This window comes from Vicugna pacos, chromosome 16, assembly GCF_048564905.1.
Source record: "Vicugna pacos chromosome 16, VicPac4, whole genome shotgun sequence".
Lineage (NCBI taxonomy): Eukaryota > Metazoa > Chordata > Mammalia > Artiodactyla > Camelidae > Vicugna > Vicugna pacos.
Window position 1 is genome coordinate 12,297,431 of NC_133002.1, and position 22,903 is coordinate 12,320,333.

The 22,903-nt window shown below is 54.6% G+C and overlaps 1 protein-coding gene across 3 annotated transcripts in view; it reads left to right on the forward strand.

Moving 5' to 3' along the window:
• The first annotated feature begins 852 nt into the window (after positions 1-852).
• LOC140685361 (growth arrest-specific protein 7-like) overlaps positions 853-22,903 on the forward strand; it is a 28,032-nt gene continuing 5,981 nt past the window's right edge. The window contains exons 1-6 of one of the 3 annotated variants that reach the window (XM_072940715.1): positions 853-1,106; positions 6,612-6,701; positions 8,487-8,602; positions 11,100-11,174; positions 15,780-15,858; positions 22,491-22,619. In XM_072940715.1, the coding sequence (XP_072796816.1) occupies positions 990-1,106; positions 6,612-6,701; positions 8,487-8,602; positions 11,100-11,174; positions 15,780-15,858; positions 22,491-22,619 (606 nt within the window). In that variant the 5' untranslated portion in view covers positions 853-989. The other 2 variants (XM_072940717.1, XM_072940716.1) reach the window with 2 other exon arrangements.

The window sequence follows — 22,903 nt, forward strand, 5'->3', positions numbered from 1 at the left end:
TCCTGAGGCTCAGCCTGCCGGGTGGTCCAGGCTGTGCTGGCCCCGGGACGGGGCTGCTGGTTCCCTGAGTCTTGCTGGGGAGCCCCTTTGTGCTTTTTTCTGGGCCTTTCTCTGTAAAGTCCCAACAGCCACTCCCTTCCATTTCACTAGAGACAGAATAAGGCCATGAGTCCCAGAACACCCACACGAGTGATGCCACCACAGTGCCTGCTCCCAGCTCGACATGGGACTCGGGACAGGAGTGGGCACCCCATATCTGCTCAGGGACCCTTTTGAGTCCTTAATGTAATAACGCTGATTGTGGGACAACAAAGACTCAGAACTGAAGTCCCCTTTATGACCAATGTGGCGTGTTCACCTGGCAGTCCTTAATGTTTCATGCCAGGAGCCCCCTAGGTCCGGGGCAAGATGCTGAGGACCTGTGGGGTTGGTGGTACTTGGGATGGTGATTTTCTTGCTGGCAAAGGGAAGACATCAAAAACCAACCCAAAGTCTGAATGGAAGCCAGAACGCAGCCTCCCTGCTCCCGGGGTCGGGAGGGGGCCCAGGCACGGAGGTGGCCCAGCACCCCTGCCCACAGTGCTCGTGGTAGAGGGCGTGGTATGTTGGACCTGGGCAATTCGGAATAAGATGTCATGTTCTGAATCCTCAGTGCCAGGAGGTGGTCTGCGATCTGCCTTAACTCTGTGCTCCCGGGTGGATTCTGTGGGTTCAGGCAGCATGCGGCGCATGGAACCGCTTACCAGCAGAGGGCAGCTGAGGGGTTAACTCCCCCAGCCACAGCGGGGAGAAGAGGAGGCAGACCTGGTTTGGAGCAGTTTCCTGCGAGCCTGTGCTGGAGGCTTCCTCCAATTTGCCTTCAAGCTGGGGCGCGAGAGACTCCTGCCTGCCTTCTCCCAGAATATGGTGACTTAGGGGGTTAACGGAGCATCCCCGAACTTCCCTGGCAAGGGGCTTTTAACCAGTCCCTCCATCTTCAGGGAAACTGAATGAAAGAGAGGATGTCCAATATGGAGAGCAGCTTTGACGATGTTTCTTGCCTCTCTCCCCAGAACCTGGGATCCTCGTCACCAGGCAAAAAGCAGAGCAAGGAAAACACCGTCACGGTAAGCAGCTCCCGCGGAGCGCTCGCAGGTTGGGTGGCAGAATGGGGCTGTGGACCACGGCTGGGCTGTTGCCATGGCAATGCAGACCGAGGAGTGGAAGCGATGCCCAGCCTGTAATCTGGGAAGTTCCAAAGCTTGGATGTAGCTGAAGTTTGCCCCCTGCCTCCTCCAACCAGCCCTTTGATTTCCCATTTCACTTTTTCTCTCTGGGCAAACAGGTGGAAGGATGGAGGTTGGAATCATGCAGAAGCCATTTTTGCGGGGCGGGCAGGGTAAGGAACGCATACAGGAGTGGGTTGGAGGGGGTGGACTGTGCTCTGAGCAAGTGACGTGACATGTAAATTACAGCCACGGCAGGGTGGCTTTTGTGCGGGGTAACTTCTGGAAGACGTCAAAGTTAACAGCAAGAGAATGCACCCTAAGAATAGAGTTCCTGGGAGTTCCTGACGGGAAGCAGGCAGCCTCTGCCTGGAGTGGCCAGATTGCCTCCCAGGGCCCTTCCACAGCCCGCCAGGCCCCCATCCCTGGCCCCAGGTCAGCCCCGTGCTCCTGAGGGAAAGTGGGCACTGGACGTCAGTGCCCCTCCAGGTAGAGAAACGACTTGCCCAGCTGCTCAAACAGCCAAGAACTTGGAGATGTGAGACGTGTGGTTCTAGGCTTGCGGTTTTGACCCAAGTCTGCAGAGCTGGGGACGGGGAGTCGCTGGCTCAGTCTCCGTCACACACTTCTGGCCATGCTGCTGACCCCCAGGGAGATGTAACTAAGAGTGGGTCCCCCGCCTGGGCTCCTGCAGGCAGAAAGTCCTGCTAGGGAGGAAGAAGAGCATTGGGCAAACAGTGGCAATAATAATTGCTGCCACCGCGTGTGCATTTATGGTGCGCCAGTGCAGGTGGCAGGACCAAGGCAGTGTGGTGACTGTGAACCTGGACTCTGAAGCCAGTGCCAGTCACAGCACCTACCAGCTGGGCAGCAGCCCAGGGCAAGGTTCCCGGTCTCTCAGTGTCCACATCTGTACAATGGGGTGACGGTGAGGCGTGCATGTCACAGGAATGGTGTATGGACTGAGTGAGTCTCAACGTGGAAAGCACTTAGCACTTAGCCTGGCACATGGTAAATGCTCAGTTCGCGCTGGTCCCCTCATCACCCTGTTTACAGATGAGGGAACTGAGGCTCAGAGCAGTGCCTCACCCACACTCTCACAGCTGGAAAGCATAGGGGTTTGAGACCCATGCTCTGACCCACCAGCAGTGTCCCCGGTGGAGGGCAGGACCGGGTCGCTCAGCCCGCGTGGACCCGGGCCAGGGACAGCTCCCTTGGTACCGGAGCTGATGGCCAGGCAGGGCGTGGACAGGTTCACAGGGCAGACCTCCCGAGAGCACAGTCCCCATCATCACAAAAAGCCCCAGAGGGCTGGGGCAAAGCAGGAGTTCCCACAGGTTCCTGAAAAGAGGGAGGAAAAAGTCTAAGAGAGGGGATATATTAGCATCATAGAAGAAAAGTGAATCCAATAGATTGAAAAGCAGTGTCTTATACCTCCCAGAGTTGCTTAAAAGACCTTTGGGGATGGTGCCCAGCTCACCGGGAGTGGCCCGAGTCACCTGCTCTGGTCTGCCTTCCAGCCAGAGCTTGGGGCTTTCTCATAGTGGGCCCGCGTCTCCTGGCAACACATCTGGTCCATCCCTGCCTCACCGCCTTCCTGCCTCCTTCCCGCTGCCCTAAATCAGTGCTCCTTACAAGGTAGCCTGCAAATTGGTTGGCATCTGACGCCTCTGGGATGCTTATTTAAGATGCAGGTTCCTCGGTGGAATCCTGGACCTACAGTTGGTCTCTCTGGGGCCAGGCTGGGAACTTTGCATTGTAACCAACACTCCTAGAGGCTTTAAATAAACACTTGAGCCTCGGGGAATTTTTGCTGGGGAAACTGAGGGAGAGGCACAGGGTGAGTGAGGAGCAGAGCCCTGGACTCGAACCCAGGGCTGCCGGCTGCCAGCCGGTGGGGCTGAAGACCTCTGAGCCGCTGCTCTGTCCCTTCCACGGAGCCCTTGCTCTCCCTATGCCGGCCCCTTGCCCTGAGTCCTGACCCTCCAGAGCGCATGGTTGCCCTAGGAGGAGACCCTGCAGGGGAGGAGGCCAGGGCCCAAGCTCCGCTCTCCCCGTGCATCTCCTTAGGCAGTCTGACCCATGGAGCGGAAACTTTGCAGGCCTGCGTGGCGATGGGTGATGCAGCTAGATATCTGAGTCTGGCCGGCAGTGCAGTCAAGAAGCTCCCCAACTGACCTGGGCCAGGAGCAAGTTTTGAAAAGGCAGACACGTGGGCTTCTTGGCAGTGTCGGGGCCTCCCCCCGGGCAGGGCTGCTGTGAGCGGGCTTGATTGGGAGTGACGGGCACTCACGGCAGGTTCCAGCCCTCGGCACAAACGTGATGCATCAGAAGCTGGAGGATTCCAGAAAGAATGGTAGACAGTAAGGCCACCCAGCCATGCTCCTGTCATAGAAAGAGGGATCTGGCTTTTGCCTCTGCCACACTCTCCCAGGTTAGCTTCCTGCCAGGAGGACATATGCAAAGTGCTGGAAAGATCTAGCCTAGTGCGTGGCCCCAAGTAGCCATTCAACAAATGTTTGCATGGACTGTGGACAAGCACGTGTTCCATTGCACAGCATCGTGGTTGAGTGCTTGAGCTCTGCAGTCAGCCCAGTCTGGGTGCAGATACTTCTATGATCCTTAGGTAATAAAATGAGGCCAATGTGACCCAGCTCGTGGGGTTGCCAGGAAGATGAAGTGAGAATGCACCTAAAGCTCTTGGCAGGAATTCTCCCAGGAATCCCACAATGGGGCCAATGAGGTGCAGTCCTCGAGATGCCCACCAGGGGGTGCAGGGCTCTGGGAGGATTCAGGGAAACTGTGGTGGGATTGCTGGGTGTGAGAAACCCCAAAACCAGAGTTGACAGGGGTGGGGACAGGCACCCGGGGGGGGGAGGTGCACTGGCCAGTCCATCCAAGGACTGGTGTCCTCAGAGAGGGGGCAGAAGCCACAAGAGGGATGAGGCCTTACCCTCCCCTAACCCCTCTCCCCCACCCCCAATCTCTCTCCTCCAGTGGTTGTTACAGGGCCACTTGTGGGGACCCCCCCTCAACACACACACAGCCCAACCTTCTAGACCCCGGCCAGGGCACTCTAGAAGACCTTTATACCCACTGCTGGGCACCTTCAACCTCCCGCTTCCATGGTTCTTAATGCCCAGTGTAATGTCGTAGTTAATTTTTCATTAAATTTGCTTGAAATTTTCATGGACCACATTATTAAGCAAAATAAAGATGGGCTGTGACCATTGTTACTGTTGAAACAGAATAGGAAATAAGGAACATGTGAAACTTTGGACTCCAGCTCTGGTTTCCAGAAGGAAACCCACCTCTGGACACACTTTGGGCTGTCAGCCCCAAAAAGAGGGTGTGGGGAGACCATTGTCTGAGCTGGGCACTGGGAGGCTGGCCCTCCCCCAAGCAGGTTCCTGCAGGCCGGTGACACCTCAGGTGGCTGCAGGTGTGGCATTGGGAGAAGACTCCCCAGCCTGGCTGGGGTTGCAGGGGTCCCTCCCGCCTCCACCCTGACCTTGCTAAAACTCCACGCTCCCCATCTCCAGGGATCTCTGGGTCATTCCTGCCCCTGCTGCTTCCCTCCAGAGCGGGAATCTCCGCCCTCACGTCGGCTGGGTGTCAGTGTCTGGGAGGCGGGGGCTCTTTGCTCGGCTGGGACTTCTCCTGTGTTCTCCCCTCAGGACCACAAGTGAGGCCTGTGCCCCTGAGAGCCAAGGGGCCTAGATTTACCTCCAGCTGCCCTGAGCCCCCGAACCAGAGACCGTGGCTGGGGGCCCGTGGGCCCGACTCAGCCGACAGAGGGGTTGGTTTGGCTCGCATGGTGTTGATGACGATGACAAACCTTGAATTAATTGCCAGCATTTAAACACAGAGACACTTCCTACAAAAAGCCCGATTCTCAGCATCTGTCAAATTATCATGTCAGCTGACAACCCTGGACTCCTCGTTCCGGCTTGACAGCAGTTGGTGGGAGCTGAAGGGGATCAGGCCCCTGGATAGACCTTCACAGGCTCCATCCGCCACCCCCTCCTTCCCAAAGCGGAGGCTGGTCACCCCTCAACTCGAGCTGCAGCTTCCGTGACGTCCGGCACCTCCTTGTTTGTGTGGCTGCAAGGCATCGGAGTCCGCAGCTTCTGTTCAAAACCTCGGGGATTTTCTGCACTGTTCTTGCCTTGAACATCTGACGGCTCCCATGTTGGCAGGTGCTGGGGCTGCAATGAGTGTTAAAGACTGACAGGGCTCAGGCTTTGCCTTCCTGAGGCCCGCGGCTCCCAAAACAAGTTAGCCGGCTCCCCTTGGAGTGGATCTGGGGCTTGAAGCAACATACGTGGGGTCAGTGGCAAAGCCACGTCCACCGAAGGGATAGACTGGGATTTCAAAATTGTAGAACAGATAAACAAGATTACACTGTATAGCACAGGGAAATATACACAAAATGTTATGATAAATCACAGAGAAAAAAATGTGACAATGAGTGTGTATGTGTCCATGAATGACTGAAAAATTGTGCTGAACACTGGAATTTGACACAACACTGTAAAATGATTATGAATCAATAAAAAATGTAAAAAAAAAAAAAAAGCCACGTCCACCGAGCAGGGAAGCCAGGGCATCGTCAACATGCTCAGGCAGGAAAGGCTGAGACAGAGCCCAGGAGCCCCTGCACTGCCCTCTCCTGGGCTCGGGCCAGCCCCGGGCACGCACCCTGGAGTAGAATTCAAACTCCCCTTGTTCCTAGAATATATATTGTGAGATAAAATTCACAAGGCAGCCTCTCACCCAGGATGCTCAGCCACTTAATTCCTTTCCCTGGAAGCAAATGAAAATGTTGCCAGTTTCCAGAAATAAACCAACTGTGTATCTTTTCCTTCCTCCTTTTTTTCTTACACTAAGGTAGCAAACAGGAAATACTGTTGTACATCTTGCTCCTCCGCCACCCACCCACCATATCAGCACGTAAGAACGTGCTCACATCTTTCAGCACAGATGCCGTTCCCGTTAGTGTCCGCCTCACACTTTTGAACCATTCACCTGTTAATGGACAGTGGAGTCGGGGTCCAGTCTTTGCTACAGATCGAGCCGTGGTGAAGACCGCGTACCGCGTACGTGTTGCCACACCCAGAGGCCAGAGTCTCAGAAGGGCAGCCGCTGGATGGAAGGCTCTGGGTGTTTGCAGTGTAGACAGACCCGGTCCCGCCGCTCTCTAGAGAGTTTGAATCAATTTCAGCCCCTCTTGGGGGCAGGGGGTGAGTGCTGGCCGCTGGAGCGTCCCGGGACCCCTGTGTGAGTTCTCTAGCAAGCTGGCCCTAAAAGGAGGCGTCTTTAGTGCTGTGTCCTGGAACCAAAGCCTTCAGGGCTTCTCCCAACCCTCGAGTCAAACCATTTTCTTCCCTGTTCTGTGCCCTCCAGATAAACTGCGTGACCTTTCCTCACCCAGACACGATGCCAGAGCAACAGCTGCTGAAGCCAACCGAGTGGAGCTACTGCGACTACTTCTGGGTGAGCGGTGCCTCAGTTCCCCCCGCACTGTGGCCCCGGGGACCAGGAGTGGACACCCAGGAGAGGCGGGAGGGGCCTTGAGCTCAATGTGGAGTGATCTCTCCGGATGAAACTTCACGGGTTGGCAGTCGGTTGAGCACCTGAGGTGGGAACTCGAGACCCACTTGGAGTCCAGATCATTCCACGAATCTCAAAGTCAGCAGAGTTTTCATTCCTGAAAGCATGGAAACTGCAGCCAGAATGCTGGAGGGTCACTCTGTCCCTTAGTGATGGCAGGAGAGCAGGATCAACCTCATTAAAGGAGCCTGGGCTCCACACCTGCTCTGTCACTCTTGTTGGTGACCTGGGACAGGTGCTTCTCCTCCTGGACTGTTTCCATCAAAGTCACGAGGAGGCTGGGCACGTGGATGTGGGGGGAGCTGCAACTTTAAGAATTCTGTGGTCCCAGAGCCTTGGCATATCGTTTAACAGGGACAGAGTTTCCGTTGTGCAGGATAGAAAAGCTCTGGAGAGGGATGGTGGTGACAATTGCACAACAACATGAATGTGCTTAATGCCACTAAGCTGTGCACTTAGAAAGGGTTGAGATGGTAAATTTCATGTGTATTTTTCCTTGATTAAATAAATGCCTTTTGGTCAAATGCAGAGTCCTACTCAGAAGCTCTGGGGGTAGCCTTAGACATTTGCATTTTAAAGTTAACAATCACTTTTAAAATACAATCACCCCATTCTGGAATCAGATACCAGTGAATAGCACACCTAAAAAAAATTAACTTTTGCAAAGGCCCCAAGGAACAAGAAATAAAATTTTTAAAAATTGTTTTTCACCACCGTGCAAAATGGATTGTATCTACGCTGTTTTTAGATTCAGTAACCGAGTGTTGGACAAGAGTGCTTTTTTATTCCTACCAAATCTCTTACGCTTTAAAAGATAGTGGAAGATTCCTGTTGCCCCAGCTGTGTGTCTTCCAGATCTGAGATCTGGGCAGAGGCAGCAAACAGGATAGAGATGGCTCTGGGTTTGACACCTTTGGGGCGGGGATGAGCAGGGATCAGAGACTTCATAGGCTCTCCGAGTCTGTTGAGTTTTACTCAGTTTGCAGTAGGAAGGTGCTGAGGGGTTGAAGTGGGAAGAAGGTGTGATCTGATTTATCTGTGTTGTGCTGGGAGGGCTGTAAGCAGCCAGGAGTGCCTGTTAGCAGGCAGGTGGGGGACACCGGGAAAGATGGTGGCAGCTGCGGAGATGGAGAGACGCGGCTGGGCTTGGAGACGTCATCCATAAAGAGGGTGCAGGAAACAGAGCGTGCGGGGAGACTGGCTCGAGCCCCGGGAATGGGCACCCAAGGAGCCGGAGTCAGCTTGTGGGGTATCGTGCAGGGGTGTCGGGGAGCCGAGGGGACTGTGTGATTCTGCCACTCGCCCAGTTCTCACCTTGATTCCCACTCTCCTGGGACTCTGAAACTTAGCCCAGGGTTTCACCTTCCTGACCGCCAAGACCTTTTCCTCTCACAGAAATCTCTCTGCTGACCCAGTTATTAAAGCCCACTTCTTGCTGGTTTTTCCCAGTGTGGACAAAGCACTGCTTAAGCACCAGGGAACATGGGGGAGCCGGGGCACCAGGGGGGCCACGAGTTGGGGCAGCTGGCACTGCCGCCCCTGTGCTTCCTTTCGGGATGAGGCCGGGGTTACTAAGGGCGTCCGGCTCCCTTCTGGGTCTACGCTGCACTCCTCCTGGCTCCAGGTGCCGGTGTCACCTAGACACTCAGGCCTCTGTTTCCTTCCTAGGCGGATAAGAAGGACCCGCAAGGCAATGGCACTGTGGCTGGGTTTGAACTGCTGCTTCAGAAACAGCTGAAGGGCAAACAGATGCAGAAGGAAATGTCGGAGTTCATCCGGGAAAGGTGAGGCCTGGGCCCACCCAGCTCCGGGGGCTGGCGACCACCTTGGACCCTTAGCCTGAGGGAGTGAGCAGCAGGGGCTGAGCACCTCACACCCAGCACTTCGGTTAGTGCACAGGGCAACGCAGGACTGGAGCCGCAGACTCACAGCCCTGGGGACATGTCTGGCTAGCAGATGTGTTGCTTTGGCCTATGTAGTGTTTTTAAAGATTTGAACCGACTTTTTAAAAAAAAACATTGGTAGGTTTCGCATTGAAATCTGGATAGCTAGCATCTCTGGGGAAAGCAGAAAGTTGGCCACAGTGACTCTGCATCCCTCATAACATAAGTGATGCCGTAATTGGCTGGAGCTGCCCCTGTACAGGGAGCATGTGTGTCCAGTTTGCCACACTCTCCACCACTCCCTACTGTCTCCCCACACAGACCCCTTTATTTACCTGTAGGGCCCTCATTTGAAGCACTGCTTCTCATCATAGCAAAAAAGGAGAATGTTACCTTTCAATTCATCTTTCAGCCAAAACTATGTCCCGGGTCTGGGCATACGGAAACCCCTATCATCCCATCCCTGCCTTCAGGGAGCTCATTCTAATGGGGGAGTCAGATAAGGTCCTTATAATCAGTGCAGGGATTCTAGTAGTGGTTTGCCTGAGCATGGATGAGGAAGTCGTGAATTCAGCCTAACGCAAGTGGGGAGAGCTACAAAGAAGAGAAACTCCTCCATCTCCCTCCTCCTCTCAGCCTCTCCAAGTTTTGAGACCCCGTTAAACACACACCCGCAGACCTGCAAACTCCCACATGTGCACGTACCCCACCCCCCACACATGCACATATGCGTGCACACACACACACTTCCCTTCTCGAGTTTCCAGGACACACTGGAAATATTTGTAGTAAATGGCAGTGTGTTTTTAAAACATTTCTTTTTTGATGATAACAACGATGATCCAGTAACAATTCTTTGGCATTTTAAAGCGCCTGTTTCCTCTCGGTATAATCAAGTCTTTATTTTATGACCCATTAAACTAGTAGGAAGTTGAGAAGTGGCACAGCTCAGGTGTGAGAAAACAGCGGTGCAGAGCAGGCCAAGAGGAAAATGGCTGTAGAAGCTGACTGTGAGCACACTTACGGCTCATACTTTCACAAAGACATCACGTTAACAAGTAAATGGGGTGCTCCACGCAGAGACTCTGGTCTTCCCTGGGACAGGTGGGCTCCGGAGACTTCTCTCAGCCCACATGGGACCTGGTAGGGAGGCCCCTTCAGAGCCAGGAGGGGCCAGAGGTGAACGCCCGCTGGGCTGGAGGCCGGATGTCCACGTGGCCTCGGCTCTGGGGAGCGGTGCGGGTGCGGGCTCTGGAGGTGACGGGCCTCATGCCCAGTGCACGCAGTTGGCACTGATGACGCCTTTGGAGGTTTGATGCTAAGGATGTGACATGGTAAGCTCTGCTTTCTAGAGAGGTCTCCTGGCCTCCGGCTGGAGGCTAGAGGCTGCAGGCTGGCCATCCTTGTGGTCCTGGGGAGGGGAGGGGAGGGACTACAGGCAAGTGAACGGAGAGCGAGTGATGGGGGCCAGAGGTAGATGGAGAGGGCGCTGAGGGCACAGCGGTGAGGGCAGGAGCCAGACTGCGGTCTCTCAGCACCAAAGCGGGAGATCATCCTTACTCAGCATGCTGCCACGGGACTTGATCGGGACGTCCTGCCTGCATCCTCACACACCGCACGCATCAGCTTCTGTGCAGTCTGGAAGCACGTGCTGCAGCCCTAGGGGCATCTCTGGGGTTTTCTGTTTGCCGAGTGACAGCCCAGGGGCTCTGAGGCCCCTGCCTTCTGGCCAGCTCTGGTGATGATGGGCGCAGCTCCTCGGGGGACCGCTTAGGCGGTGAATAATTCCAGGACAGCACATTTTACGCGACATGCCAGATAATACAAAACACTCCCCAGAGAGCTGCCTAGAAACTGTGTCAAGGCCCTGCCTGCTGGAAGTGAAACCCAAGGCATCTTGGCTCTCTGGGGAAGTGGGATCCGGGCACTGCTGGTTTCCATGGAGATGCTTGTGCCCTGCAGGCTTGACAGGGGCACTGGGGGCTGGGAGAATGCAAATGGGCTGACACTGCCTTGCAGGGTCTCCACCCCGAGCTCTGGGGCTGGGAGAGGGGGACAGCAGTGGTCCATGAGTGACATTTACTCAAGGGTTTGCCAGACATCCAGCCCTGTGCCAGGAGCTGCACAAGTGACAGCTCTTCATTGCCACAGCCAGGGACACAGGTGCAGACATCCCACCTTGCAGATGAGGAGATGGAGGTTCCAACAATTTTGTTCACTCATTCATTCAACAAACACTGATTAAGCACCTACTGTGTGTCAGGGGGATGGACAAGAGCCACGTTCTCAGAGCTAGTGGCCTGGTGGGTTCCTTTACGTGGTTAGTAAGCGGCAGGGCTGCAGGTCGGACCCACAGTCCGGCGCCGGGGAGCTGACCTGGACTTTTCTTGCTCTGCAGGATAAAGATTGAAGAAGAATATGCGAAGAACTTAGCCAAGCTGTCTCAGAACTCCTTGGCCGCACAGGAGGAGGGGTGAGTAGGGAGTGGGGAGGAAGAGGGGACACTCAGGAAGGGGGGGTCCCTTTTTACCCATCGCTCACCATGGCCATGGTCCCATGTGGATAGGGAGGTCTCCATAGTCCTGGCTCAAGGCTGCACTTGCACATTATCTCCTCTGTGGTGGCCACGGGCCTCCCGCCAGGTGCTGCGGTGTGTCAGGACCCCCTTTGGCCCGTCCCGTGGTAGCTGGGCACCGGCCCCAGACGCCCACCCCTGCTGCCCTTCCTCTGAGAGCAGGCTGGCGGGAAACTGGCTGTGTGAGGATTGACACAGCCCCTTGTTTAGGATTCCCTCCTGTGGGCCTGAGGCCCAGGCCGCCCGCCCCCGCCAGCTGCAGCAGCCCAGACCTCCCAGGCAGGGCCCTGGGCTGGGGGAGGCCCAGCCCCACCTTCTCAGCCACAGAAGAGTCCCTCGTTGGGGAAAGACTGTGGCCGTCTCTGCTCCGTCTGTTAGCAAAGAGGGTTCACCCCCTCCCTGCTGGCGGGAAGGCAAAATGGCGCAGCCACTATGGAAAAAAGTTCGGCAGTGCCTCAAAAACTAAACGTAGAATTATGGTATGACCCAGCAGTCTCACTCTTGGGTTTGTATCCAAAAGAACTGAAATCAGATACTCAGATACATATACGTGCCTGTTCATAGCAGCAGGACTCACTGTAGCCAGAAGGTGGAAACAGCCCAAATGTCCAACAAGGGGTGAATGCATAAACAAATTGTGGCCCCTCCACAATGGATACATGGATATATGATGGAATATTATTCAGCCGTAAAGAGAATGACATACTGATCCATGCTACCATGTGCATGAGCCTCGAAAACATTATACTGAGTGAAAGAAGCCACACCAAGGTTTCATTTTGTGTGATTCCATCTGTGTGAAGCGTCCAGAGGAGACAGATCCATACAGACAGAATGAAGATGGGTGGTGGCCAGGGCCTGGGGGAAAAGGGAGTAACTGTCTAATAGGTTTCTTTTCGGGGGGGGGGGGATGTTTGTTTATCTGCTTGAGCTGCTGCAACAACACCATAGACTGGGCGGCTTAAACAACAGAAATTTAATTAATCACAGTTCTGGAGGCTGGGAAGTCCAAGGTCAGGTGGCGGCAGGGTTGGTGTCTGGTGAGAGCTCTCCTTGCATTGCCCGCTGCTTTTCCTCGGTGAGAGGAAGCAAGCTCTTCTGGTGTCTCTTCTTACAAGGACGCAAATCCTGTCAGATCGGGGCCCCATCCATATGATCTCATGTAATCCCAGTGACTTCTTTAGAGGCCCCACCTGCAAATTACAGCCACACTGCGGGTCAGAGCATCAACATATGAATTTGGGGGACACGAACATTCAGTCCATAACAGGATGATAAAAATGTCTGGGAACTAGAGAGAGGTGGTGGTTGCACAGGGTGGCGAGTGTCCTGGAAGCTTGTTCTCTTTAAAGTGGTTAATGTTGTGTTCTGTGAATTTCGCCTCCATAATGACACAAATGCAGAGTCTTGGGAGGTTAGAGTTGAAAGGTCCCCCGTGGTCCTCTCTCTAGTCCGACCTCCCTGCAGTGCAGTCTCTGGTTGAATCCCTCCTGCGAGGGGAAGTGAGCCCAAGGATGGAAGGCGCTCTGCCGTGGGATGGCTGGAGCGTGCGGAGAGCTGTGATGTCGGCGAGCCCAAGTCTGCCTGCGCGGCTGGAGTCCTTCAGGGGACGGGGCTTCGCCGGCCGAGTGCGGCTTTGAGTATGGCCTCCGCGTGGGCTTGCTGTGCAGCCAGGAGGCCGCCTCTGAATGGCTTTCACTGACCCAGCAGGCCACAGGCGGCCCCGCAGGGCCAGTGTCTCTCCCGGGGACGTCAGTGAAGTTGCCTCCAGCCTCCTGCTCCGAGCACTGGGCCTGAGACCAGGGCAGGAAGGGGGCTTTCCTAAGTGCCCCCGTGCCCTGGAACGCAGTGCTGCGCTGGTCTCCACCTCCTCGGCCTGGGCTGCTACCAGGGGCACTGCATCCCGCCAACATGCGTGGCACATGCTCCCAGCTGCACAAGACAGGCGGTATCACCACGCCGTACACGCAGCACCTACAAGGGGGCAGCCACCGCACACTCACGGGTGTGCACCAGCACTGCTCGTGGCCGTGAACACATACCCAACGGCCACTGCACGCACACACTGCACTGCAGCCACCCCGCTCCTTCCAGCAGGCACGTCGGCCCCCTACTCACAACGTGCAGCTACACTGCGTGGCTTTGGGCATCAGCTCGTCCACCTGAAACTCACAGAGGGCAGTGCTGGAGCCTAGAAATTTGGGGCCGTCTAGGAAGATGCCGATGGGGATGCTTGAGACACGTGCATGTTGGTCAGTACATAAACAGAACCAGGAGATTTATTCTGTCTTCAGTTTTCTCTCCCGTGTGGAAAGGAAACGGGATTTTGGTCTTTTCTGGCTGGGAATTGTGACAGTCACATGCATTTTGCTTTGGCAGGCCTCAGACGGTCTACTGGCACAGGAATTACAGCTTGGGTTTGTTTTTTTTTTTTCATTAATCTCTTATCAGATGAAGAGATCTCTCTTCAGTGAGAGAATTTCTAAATTGCTTTTTTCTGCCTTGTGAAGCAGCTCCAAGCGGGGCTGGAATACTGGTAGCGGGGAGACCTGTCTGGGGATGTATTAGCTCAGAGAGGCCCATCTGAATGTTTGGAGTGACATCCTCCCCCCGTGAAGGCCCAGCCAGGAGATGGGGCCAAGGACATTGTCCTGAGTGTGAAACAGGGTTTCCTCCTTTCTTCCTGGCCACCCTCAGATGACAGTCTCAAGCCACTACTGCGTTCCCTGGTTCTCTGCTGACAGAGGACTTAGAAACTCTCAACACCACCCAGGGTTTCTTGGCCTCCGGGCTCTTGTGTGTACCTCCCGCAGGCTCACGTGTGGCTCGGCTGCAGGGACAAGCCCCCGTCTCCAGCCTCCTTTAATCAAGTCCCTGCTCCGCCCGGGACTGCCTCTGTAAGCTTGTTAGCTTTCACTTTAGACCTGCGGTCCATCTTGAGATAATCTGTGTGTGTGGCACGAGATCAGGGTCAGGACCCCTGTTTCCCCTGTGGTTGCACAGTTGTCCCTGCACCATTTGTTGAAAGGCCGTCTGTTCCCCATTGAAATGCTTGGCACCTTTGATGCACCCTCATCGCCCGTATCTGGGTGAGTTTCTTTCTGGACCTGGTTTTCTGGTTTTGTATCTGCATGACTATCACGCCTGCTTCCATTCCCTCCTTCCCCTACCGTGGACCCCTCACCCGTCTGCCAAATCAAAGTGAGGAGCCAGGCCACCCAGCGTTGCCCCAGCCCGGCTTCCAGGAGCTCAGGCCCGTCAGGCCAAGACAAATGTCAACAGCTTGGATGACCCCATTTCTCACTCCATCTCTTCTTGGTTGGCCCCCCAGCTGAGATCACCCGAGGGGACCTTCTTAGCTGCCAGACTTTAGATAAAAGCAATCAGTCATTTCGCATAGACACCCACCTCGGCCCCAGCCCGCAGCACGACCGGACAGGCCTGGACTGTGGTCTCAGGGATCCATTCTGTTCTGTTGGGTAATTCTCAGCTGTAGGCCGCCGGGCTCAAAACCCAGAAGCCTCACAGTACGCTGTCTTTTAATCAGCCTTTGCTACTTGAGTTTAGTGAATTCTCTGAGGGAAGTGGCTTTTGGAAGAAATTGAGTCAACTGAACATTCAGCCGGGATTTACCAGCTGGATGGAGAGGTCTCGAGTCAGGATGCTGGAGTATCATTTGGAAGTTCAGCGAGGTTCAAGAGTTCCAAATAAGGGAGACTGGAGCGTGGGGGCGTGCATTCGAAGGTCTTGGGGACTTCAGGAGATTGCTTCTATTTGGAGCAGCTCCCTCGAGTGGAAAAGTGATTTAGCTTAGAGGACTTTCTGTTCTGTTCTCTGCGGGCTCCGGGCAGCCCTGGAGCTCATATCCAGAATCAGTACTAGCCTGGGGGGGTGGGGGGGCATGCTTCTGAGGGTGGTGATGGTGAGCTCTCTGAGAGGTCCCTTGACCCAGGTGGTCCGTCTTTGACCCCTCTTGAAAGTCAAGCCACTGGAGGTTTGCCTGCAAGCCAGGCTACATGGTACCTTCTGTTTGAGAAGGGCTTCTCCCTAAAAATGCAGCCGTCCTCCTTCCTTGGTTTGCCAGCAGGCATTTGTGCTCCTCAACAATAAACCCGGGAGCGGTGATGGGAAGGCAGCGGACAGTAACGGGCCAGGTGTCCGGGCCCTCACAGCACTGTACCCCACCTCCCTTTCACATCTCCCCAGTCCTCTGGGCCCCCTGATATTTCCCCAGGCACTCAGCTGTCTGCCGCGGTCTGTCCTCTCAGCTCCAAGGTCCTCAGCTCAGTTCGGGATGCCTCACCTGGTCCCATCGGGTGAGGTGTGGTACCCGCGTTTGTTTTGTGCCCGGCCTCTGCCTCATCCAAGTCCACCGTCTCAGGGGTCCTGCGTTCCCCCAGGACTCGAGGTCGAGACCCACCAGCCAGCCTCAGGGAGGGCCGTGGTGTCTGACGGGAGGTCGCGCAGCCCTCTCCGAGCCTCACCGTGCCCTTGGTCTTGCAGGTCCCTGGGAGAAGCGTGGGCGCAGGTGAAGAAGAGCCTTGCGGACGAGGCCGAAGTTCACCTCAAGTTCTCCGCCAAGGTAACCTCTCCCCGCGGCCTCCCTGGGTTGGTCCTACACAGCGATGTACCGCTGAATGTTTAGCAAATATCTTTCCAGTGTGGTGTCACCCAGTTTCCATGGTGTAAATTTCAAGAGTGCAAAACACGTAGCGTTAGAGGGTCCTCCCCTGTACCGGTAGCCGTACACGTCCATCAGGAGCATGGGTAACAGTCCCAGGTGGTTAGGAAGGGACAGGGCTGGGTGTGCCTTACCTTTGTTTTTAACGGAAGTCCTGGGGGTTGAGCCCGGGACCTCGTGCATGCTAAGCACTCACTCTACCGCTGAGCTAGACCTCCCTCCCTCCCCGTGTTACCTCTGTTTTTAACATAGTTTGTTAATTTTAAGTTTCGCTCGTGTAATTTTTAATCCTGGCCGTCTTTAACAACCAGGTGACAGAGTTCCTCTGAATTTAACACTGGGCTCTGGTGAGCCGGTACGAGCCGCCCCTGCTCACCTGTGTGCCGTGAGGGTGGGTGCCCCTCCGTTCCTCAGGTGAGCCCCTGAGTGATGGAACCTCACTTTCATGTCACTGGGCCTTCAACGGAACGCACTGGCATTTTCTGCCTCTTCTTGGTGTCTAGAGAAACTAGACTGTTTCAAAGGGAGAATTTTGTTTTGTTTCATTGTTGTTACCAGAGGATTTCAGACTAGGTAACTGGCCCTTCTTTCATTTGGTCCAAAAGACTCTAGCACCGTGACCCCGAGGAGAGCGATGTTTCTGTGCTGCTCACTCTGCCCTCAGTACCCAGGGTGGTGCCTGGGACATGGTAGATGCTCAATAAATGTTTCCTGGAATTATGAATGAACACGGCCCCTATCTCCTCTCGGCCCCCTCATCTTTTCAGGCCTACTTTCTCCCAGGATTTCTCCGAGTTTCCTAATGACCCTCTCTTCCCCAGTCCCTGACTCCTGTCTCCAGGTTCCCTCTCAAGCTCTCAGTTGCTTCTTAGGTGAAAATAAACCAAGAGTCTAAGGGGGAAATTCACACTAAAGTTTGCATGACTGATGGGACCACCCACTTGCATGCTTGCCTTTTAAAGGAGGAGGAGCTCCGGAGAGTGGCACCATTCCCAGTGACCTTTGCCTACTGGGTCCACACTCTTTCTTCCGCCCTCCCACAGTCACCCGTCAGACACAGCAGCCCAAGACAACAGTGGGACAGAGTGCTTAAACCCTCTGAGCCCACATTTTAAAATCAGGGGTACACTACCTCCTTTACTGAAGGTGGCATCCCGCAGACGGCTGCTCCTTCCCGGGACCTCCACACTCAGCACTCACTGGTCCTCTCTCTTTCCTAGTGCTTTTCCCACAGCAGTTGTGATTCTGGGCTTTTGTATCCTGTTGGGGGACAAGACACTGGCTTTGTATCCAGGTCTCCCCACCCCACCCCAGCATGATTCTCCGCACAGTGAGGGCAGAATGAATGACTCACAAAGCTGAGACGTGTGGAGGAGCTTTATAAAGAGCTGGGGTGGGAGGAAGGACCAGCTCCTCGCATCTGAAGGATTGCAGTGCCCCAAGATGGTGTTGACACCAGATGCGAGGGAGAACTCCTGGGCTGACAGCGGCACACTAACCTCGTACCCCAAGCATTTTCACAAGGAAATTGCCACTGAGAGACAAGGGAGCTCCGTGAATTAGTCTCTTTTGAGCCTTGCTTACAAAGCAGCGAGCTATTTTTGCGCTGCAGCTCATGGCGGTGTTCCCTCTAGGTCTCCCTTCTCCTCTCCTGCCCCCAGCAGCTCCGTTCTCTGCGGTGAGAAACCTCCACTGACTGTGAGATGAAGGGCGGTGGGGCTGTCGCCGGGAGTGGTGGGGCTGGGAGCCAGGTCTGCAAGCTTCTGAGTGGTCGCCTGTGGCTCCCCGGGAATCCTGGTGATGTGTACTCTCCATCAGCGGGACCCCGATTCTCGGCTGTTCATAAAGTACTCAGCGGGCGACAGAACACCCCCGGCACTGTTTCCTTCTGATCTTTCCTTTTACTGCCGCCCCTCGCACCAGTGCTTCTGGTCCCCAGATGAGTGGGTGGGAAATGGCCAGGGAGGAGCTGGTGCAGGAAGCCTGGAGTGCCCTTCCCGTCCCTGGGCTCCTGGCGCCGACCAGTTCCCAGGCCCCAGCTGTGTGTCCCACAGTTTAACTCAACTCTGACACTAACTTCCTGGGGTCAGCATCAGACCCCACAGGTTAAGGACTCAGTCCCGCAGAACCCCCCTCCCCACTTCAGATGGGTCCACTACTTCTGCCAGCTTGGCTAAGGATCAGGGGTTCCCATGACGCCTTCCTCAGGTTTAATGATTTGCTAGAACAGCTCACAAAACTCCGGGAAACACTAGGTGTATCAGTTTATTGTGTATTAAAGGATATCGTAAAGGATACAGATGAAGAGACACGTAGGGGCAGGTATGAAAGAGTCCTGAGTGCGGAGAGCCTGTCCCCATGCTGTTCCTGTCCCCATCCTCCCCTCGCGTGGGTGTGTTCACCAGCCCAGGAGCTCTCTGGGGCCTGTGATTTACAGATTTTTATGGAGGTTCCATCATGAAGGCATGATCAGTTGTGAACTCAAGCTCCTGCCCCGCCCCTCTCCACAGGGGATGGGGAGTCAGGCCAAAAGTCCCAGGCTTCTAATCATGGCTTGGTCTTTCTGGTGACCAGCCCCCATCCTGAAGCTTCTGACAAGCCCATCGAGAGTTAGAACAAAAGATGCTCCTATCACCCATGAAATTCCAAAGGCTGTAGGAATGGGGTCAGGAACCGGGATCAAAGTCCCAACATTAGATGTAAAGATGCTTCTGGCACCTCAGTTGTTTAGGAAATTGCAGTGGCTTTAGGAGCTGTGGCCAGGAAAGACCAAACTATATGTTTGTTATTATATCACAGTGATGTACATGTTCTAGGTGGTTATATGTAGGATGCAAACTCATCCCTCTCAATTTTATCAGCCACCACGCAAGACAGCCTCTCCATTTTACACACGAGAAGGAACAAAGAGGTTCCATCACAGCCCGTGGTCACACAGCCACATGGGCTCAGCTACTGAAGAAGCAAAGGAGAGGACTGAGCAAACTGGAGGCTGGAGCCCCAGACCTTTCCTCCTGGAAGCCCAGTGGCATTGAAAACACAGAACCCTGTTCTGAGGAGCACAGTACCCTCTCTTAGGGACTGTGCGGGGTGGTGCAAGCTGGCCCTCCAAATGTCAGGATGTTTTAAGTCAGGGCCAGCTTCATCTAGCTGATGGGAGGCTTATGAAGATGATTTCCACAAAATTCACCCATGGGTTTTTCTATAAGAATGTCTGTGCCTCCAACCTGTCAATCATTATTGGTGGCCCCAGGCAGTCGGAGTGGTGGCCCAGTGGTTATCTGATGATTCCTTAAAAAGAAAAGGCCGCAAGGACTATCCATCCACCAAGGATAACACAGCCACGTACACGCAAAACCCATTTTAACATCTGCTCCGAAAGGCTCGTTGAAGTTCCTCCCTGAATGTGCTGTGTCTGGGGCAAGAGCTCTTTAGGAAATGTAATTTCATTACGGCAATCTTTTAGGCCTTTCTAGTCTGCTAGCCCGAGCCACTGTTCATAGCAACGGGCTGTTAAAGAATAAGACTGCTGCGTGTAAAGGAAGTTACACCTGGTTCTGGGTGAGGAAGGGAGAAGAGAGGGTGAGAGAAAAGCTGATCCCGCAGCAGAGGCCACTCATTCAGCCAGAAGATTTCGGGGGCACAGTGGGAGTCAGGAGACATGACTTTTCTGTCGGTGCCATCACTAACAAGCTTTGCAGCCTGGGGCAAGTCACGTAGCATGTCTGAGCTTCCGCTTCTCCATGTATGAAATGAAGCGTTTCGGCCAGATCAGTGAACTTGAAACTTGTTTGACTGTGACCCACAGCAATACGTTTCTCACACCACCCAGGACGCCCAGGTATCCACACGCAGCTACGCACACACGTCGCTGAAACAGCTCCTTCGTGAAACTGCTTACCCTTTTGCCTGAAATGCACCGTTTTCTATTCGAGTCTGGTCTCTTCTCACCTGAAAGCTCGTCCTGACCCACTAAACTGATTTCACAACTCTTAGCAACTCACTGTTTGGAAAACAAAAACCCTGGACTACATTCAGGCTTGCCTTATTTTATGTTGCACGTTGCTTTATTGTGTTTTTTACGAACTGAAAGTTCGCGGCCACCAGCGTTGCAGATGGTTAGCATTTTTTAACGATAAAGTATTTTTAAAATTAAGGTATGTGCATTTTTAAGACATAATGCTATTGCACACTTTTAATAGACTACAATGTAGCATAAAGGTAACTTGTGCGTGCACTGGCAAGCCAAAAAACAAAATCCACGTGACTAGCTTTACTGCGATTTCCACTTTATTGTGGTGGTCTGGAACTGAACCGCACTGTCTCTGAGGTCTGACTTTAGTCTCTGAAATTCCTTCCAACTTGAGATTTCTTTTACTCTCTTCTGATGAGTGACTTGAAAGGAGGCAGGAGTTCTGAAAGGCAAACTGAATGGTTGTGATAGCCGGTTCCAGCCAAGACAGGCCGACTCGTTCACGAGGGCAAACTTTGCTGGAGGGACTTCTGCCTCCTATTAAACAAAGATGCTGGAAAGTTAAGAATGAGTATGAAAAGATACCCAGACAACTTTCTTAAAGAAAAAAAGTTGCCTTTTAAGAGCACTTAACACGTATAGAGAGAATCCATGGATCTTCCATCTACAGGATTAAATCACTTCTGACAGTTAGTAGCATCGTGTTTCCAGAATGTCGTTTGGAATTTGGGGAGAGCATCTGGCTGCATTGGCAGGATCCCGGGCCCTTCCCCAGACCACAGGACCTGGGGCCGGGGCCCAGGAGTCCTGTGTGTTGAAAGCCCCTCCAGGCCACTCCTGGACGTGTTGAAGTCTAGACGTCTGTCTCTTCCCAGGCCCTTGGAAAGAGACCCCAGAGTCACCGGGTCAGCAGGCCCAGTTAACCCACATGGACTCCCATCCAAGGCCTAATCTGTGGGGAAGAGGTTTTCATCGGCAGCACTCAAGTTTGTAGCATCTTGCGAACTGCCAGCAGATGGGGGTGTTTTCCTGTACAAGGAAACTTCCAAGAGCACAAAAAAAAAAAAAAAAGACAGCAGACATTATAACCAACATAGGAGGAGAGGGGCATGTGCGTAGCCTGCTCTCTGTTAGTCTTTGACAAACGTCGTCTTGTCACCCAGGGCATCGGGCCCTGGACATTTTGTCATTCTTCCAAGTAGTGAGAGGCACTCATTGCGTGCCAGCTCCGGCCAGATGCTGCGGACACAGCAGCGGCCAAGCCAGCGTGGCCCTCACCCTCTTAGAGCTCGCAGCCTTGTGTGAGCAGTGGTTTGGTACTAGGAACACCCCATCCTCGAGGTCTCCGGGGAAAGGATAATGTGGCAAGGGCCTGGTGAGGAGGAAGAGGAGAGAAATCACAGGATCCCGGAGCTGGGATGTCATCCGGCTGGGGACGTTCAGCTCTGCTTCCCAGAGAGACGGGTGGAGGCTGGGGGACCCTGGAAGGCCTGTGGAGGCATCCTGGAAAGCTGAGTCAAGGAGTCCTGGGAAGCTGTGTTGGGGGGGTGGGTCACAGACCAAATCAAGAGGGTCCTGAAAAACTCTTGGCTGGAAAAGCTGTCTTGGGGGAGGCATAGACCAAATCAGGGGGGTTCTGGAAAGTTGCATAGGAGGCTGAGTCAGGGGTCCTGGAAGGCTGTGTTGGAGGGTCAGTGGCCGGAGGAAGCTAAGTTGGGGTGGGTGGGGGTCTGAGAGGCTGAGCCGGGGGGATCTAGTCTGTGACCTTGACCACAGCAGGTCCACATTTATCTGTTTTCTCACCAGATGCATCTTATGTTCACATCCCCCCCCCAAAAAGTTTTAAGTAAAAAGTTCTTCCAAAGAGAGTAGAGGGGGAAAGAGGGAAAGAATGAAAGAGAAGGAAGAAGCTCGACAACCCACGTCACCTAGTGCCTCTCAGAGCATAAACCCCTTCTCTGGCCCCCAGGGTGCGAGGCCAGGTCGGTCTGATGGGATGGGGGTGCGCCTGTCTCCACGCAGCCCTGAGGGTGTAGCTCAGGACAGGGGCCCTGTGAGCTCCCACCTTGGCTTCTCTGAGCCCTGGACTATGTCCAGACCATCTGTGGTCTCAGCGCCTGGCACACAGGAGACGACCAATAAGTAGCACTGAGTCAGGATCACCTGATGAAACGTCATCCACATGCAGTCGCTGTGCCAGGTGCTTGGGGACGCAGGGGTGGTGGCTTGGTTTCCGCACCCAGAAAGCTCCCAGTTTGGAAAGTACGGAAGATGGACAGACACCTGAGCAAAGCGCTAGAGGAAGTTCTGGGGGCTTAGAGCAGGAAGGGGGTGCCAAAAGGGGACTCGGAAGGTTCCAGACGCTAACCTGTCCATCAGCGTGAACACCGGGGCCTGGCCAGCTGGGGTGACTTCCTCAACCGTGACCGGACAAGCAGCCGCTTGTCCCTGCGCTTCCTGCGGGACGGGCCCCATCCTCCCCTGCGGGGTTGGGGAGAGTGACCCTCCCTCCGCTTGCAGCTGATGCCCGGGGTCCTGAGTGTGTCTCCTTCATTGACAGCTGCACAGCGAGGTGGAGAGACCCCTGATGAACTTCCGCGAGAACTTCAAGAAAGACATGAAAAAGTGTGACCACCACATCGCTGACCTCCGCAAGCAGCTCTCCAGCCGCTACGCCGCGGTGGAGAAGGTGAGGGTACAGGACGCCGGGCCTTGTGGGAGCGGTCCTGAGGGGGAGACGGGGCTGGGAGCCAGGAGGGGCTCCATGTGCCAAGGCAGAGGCCTTTGTTCACTCTGTGGTGGGACTGGGGGCAGCCCTACCCCCAGCTGGAGGGCAGGTAGGAGCTGCTCCCCCTGAGCTGGTGGCGCTCAGACCCCCGGTGGGAGCAGACGAGGCTGCACCTGCAGTGGGCGATGGAGGGGCCTCCATCCGGCACGTGAGACAGGGTCCACCCTGCTTTCGTGGGACTTGGA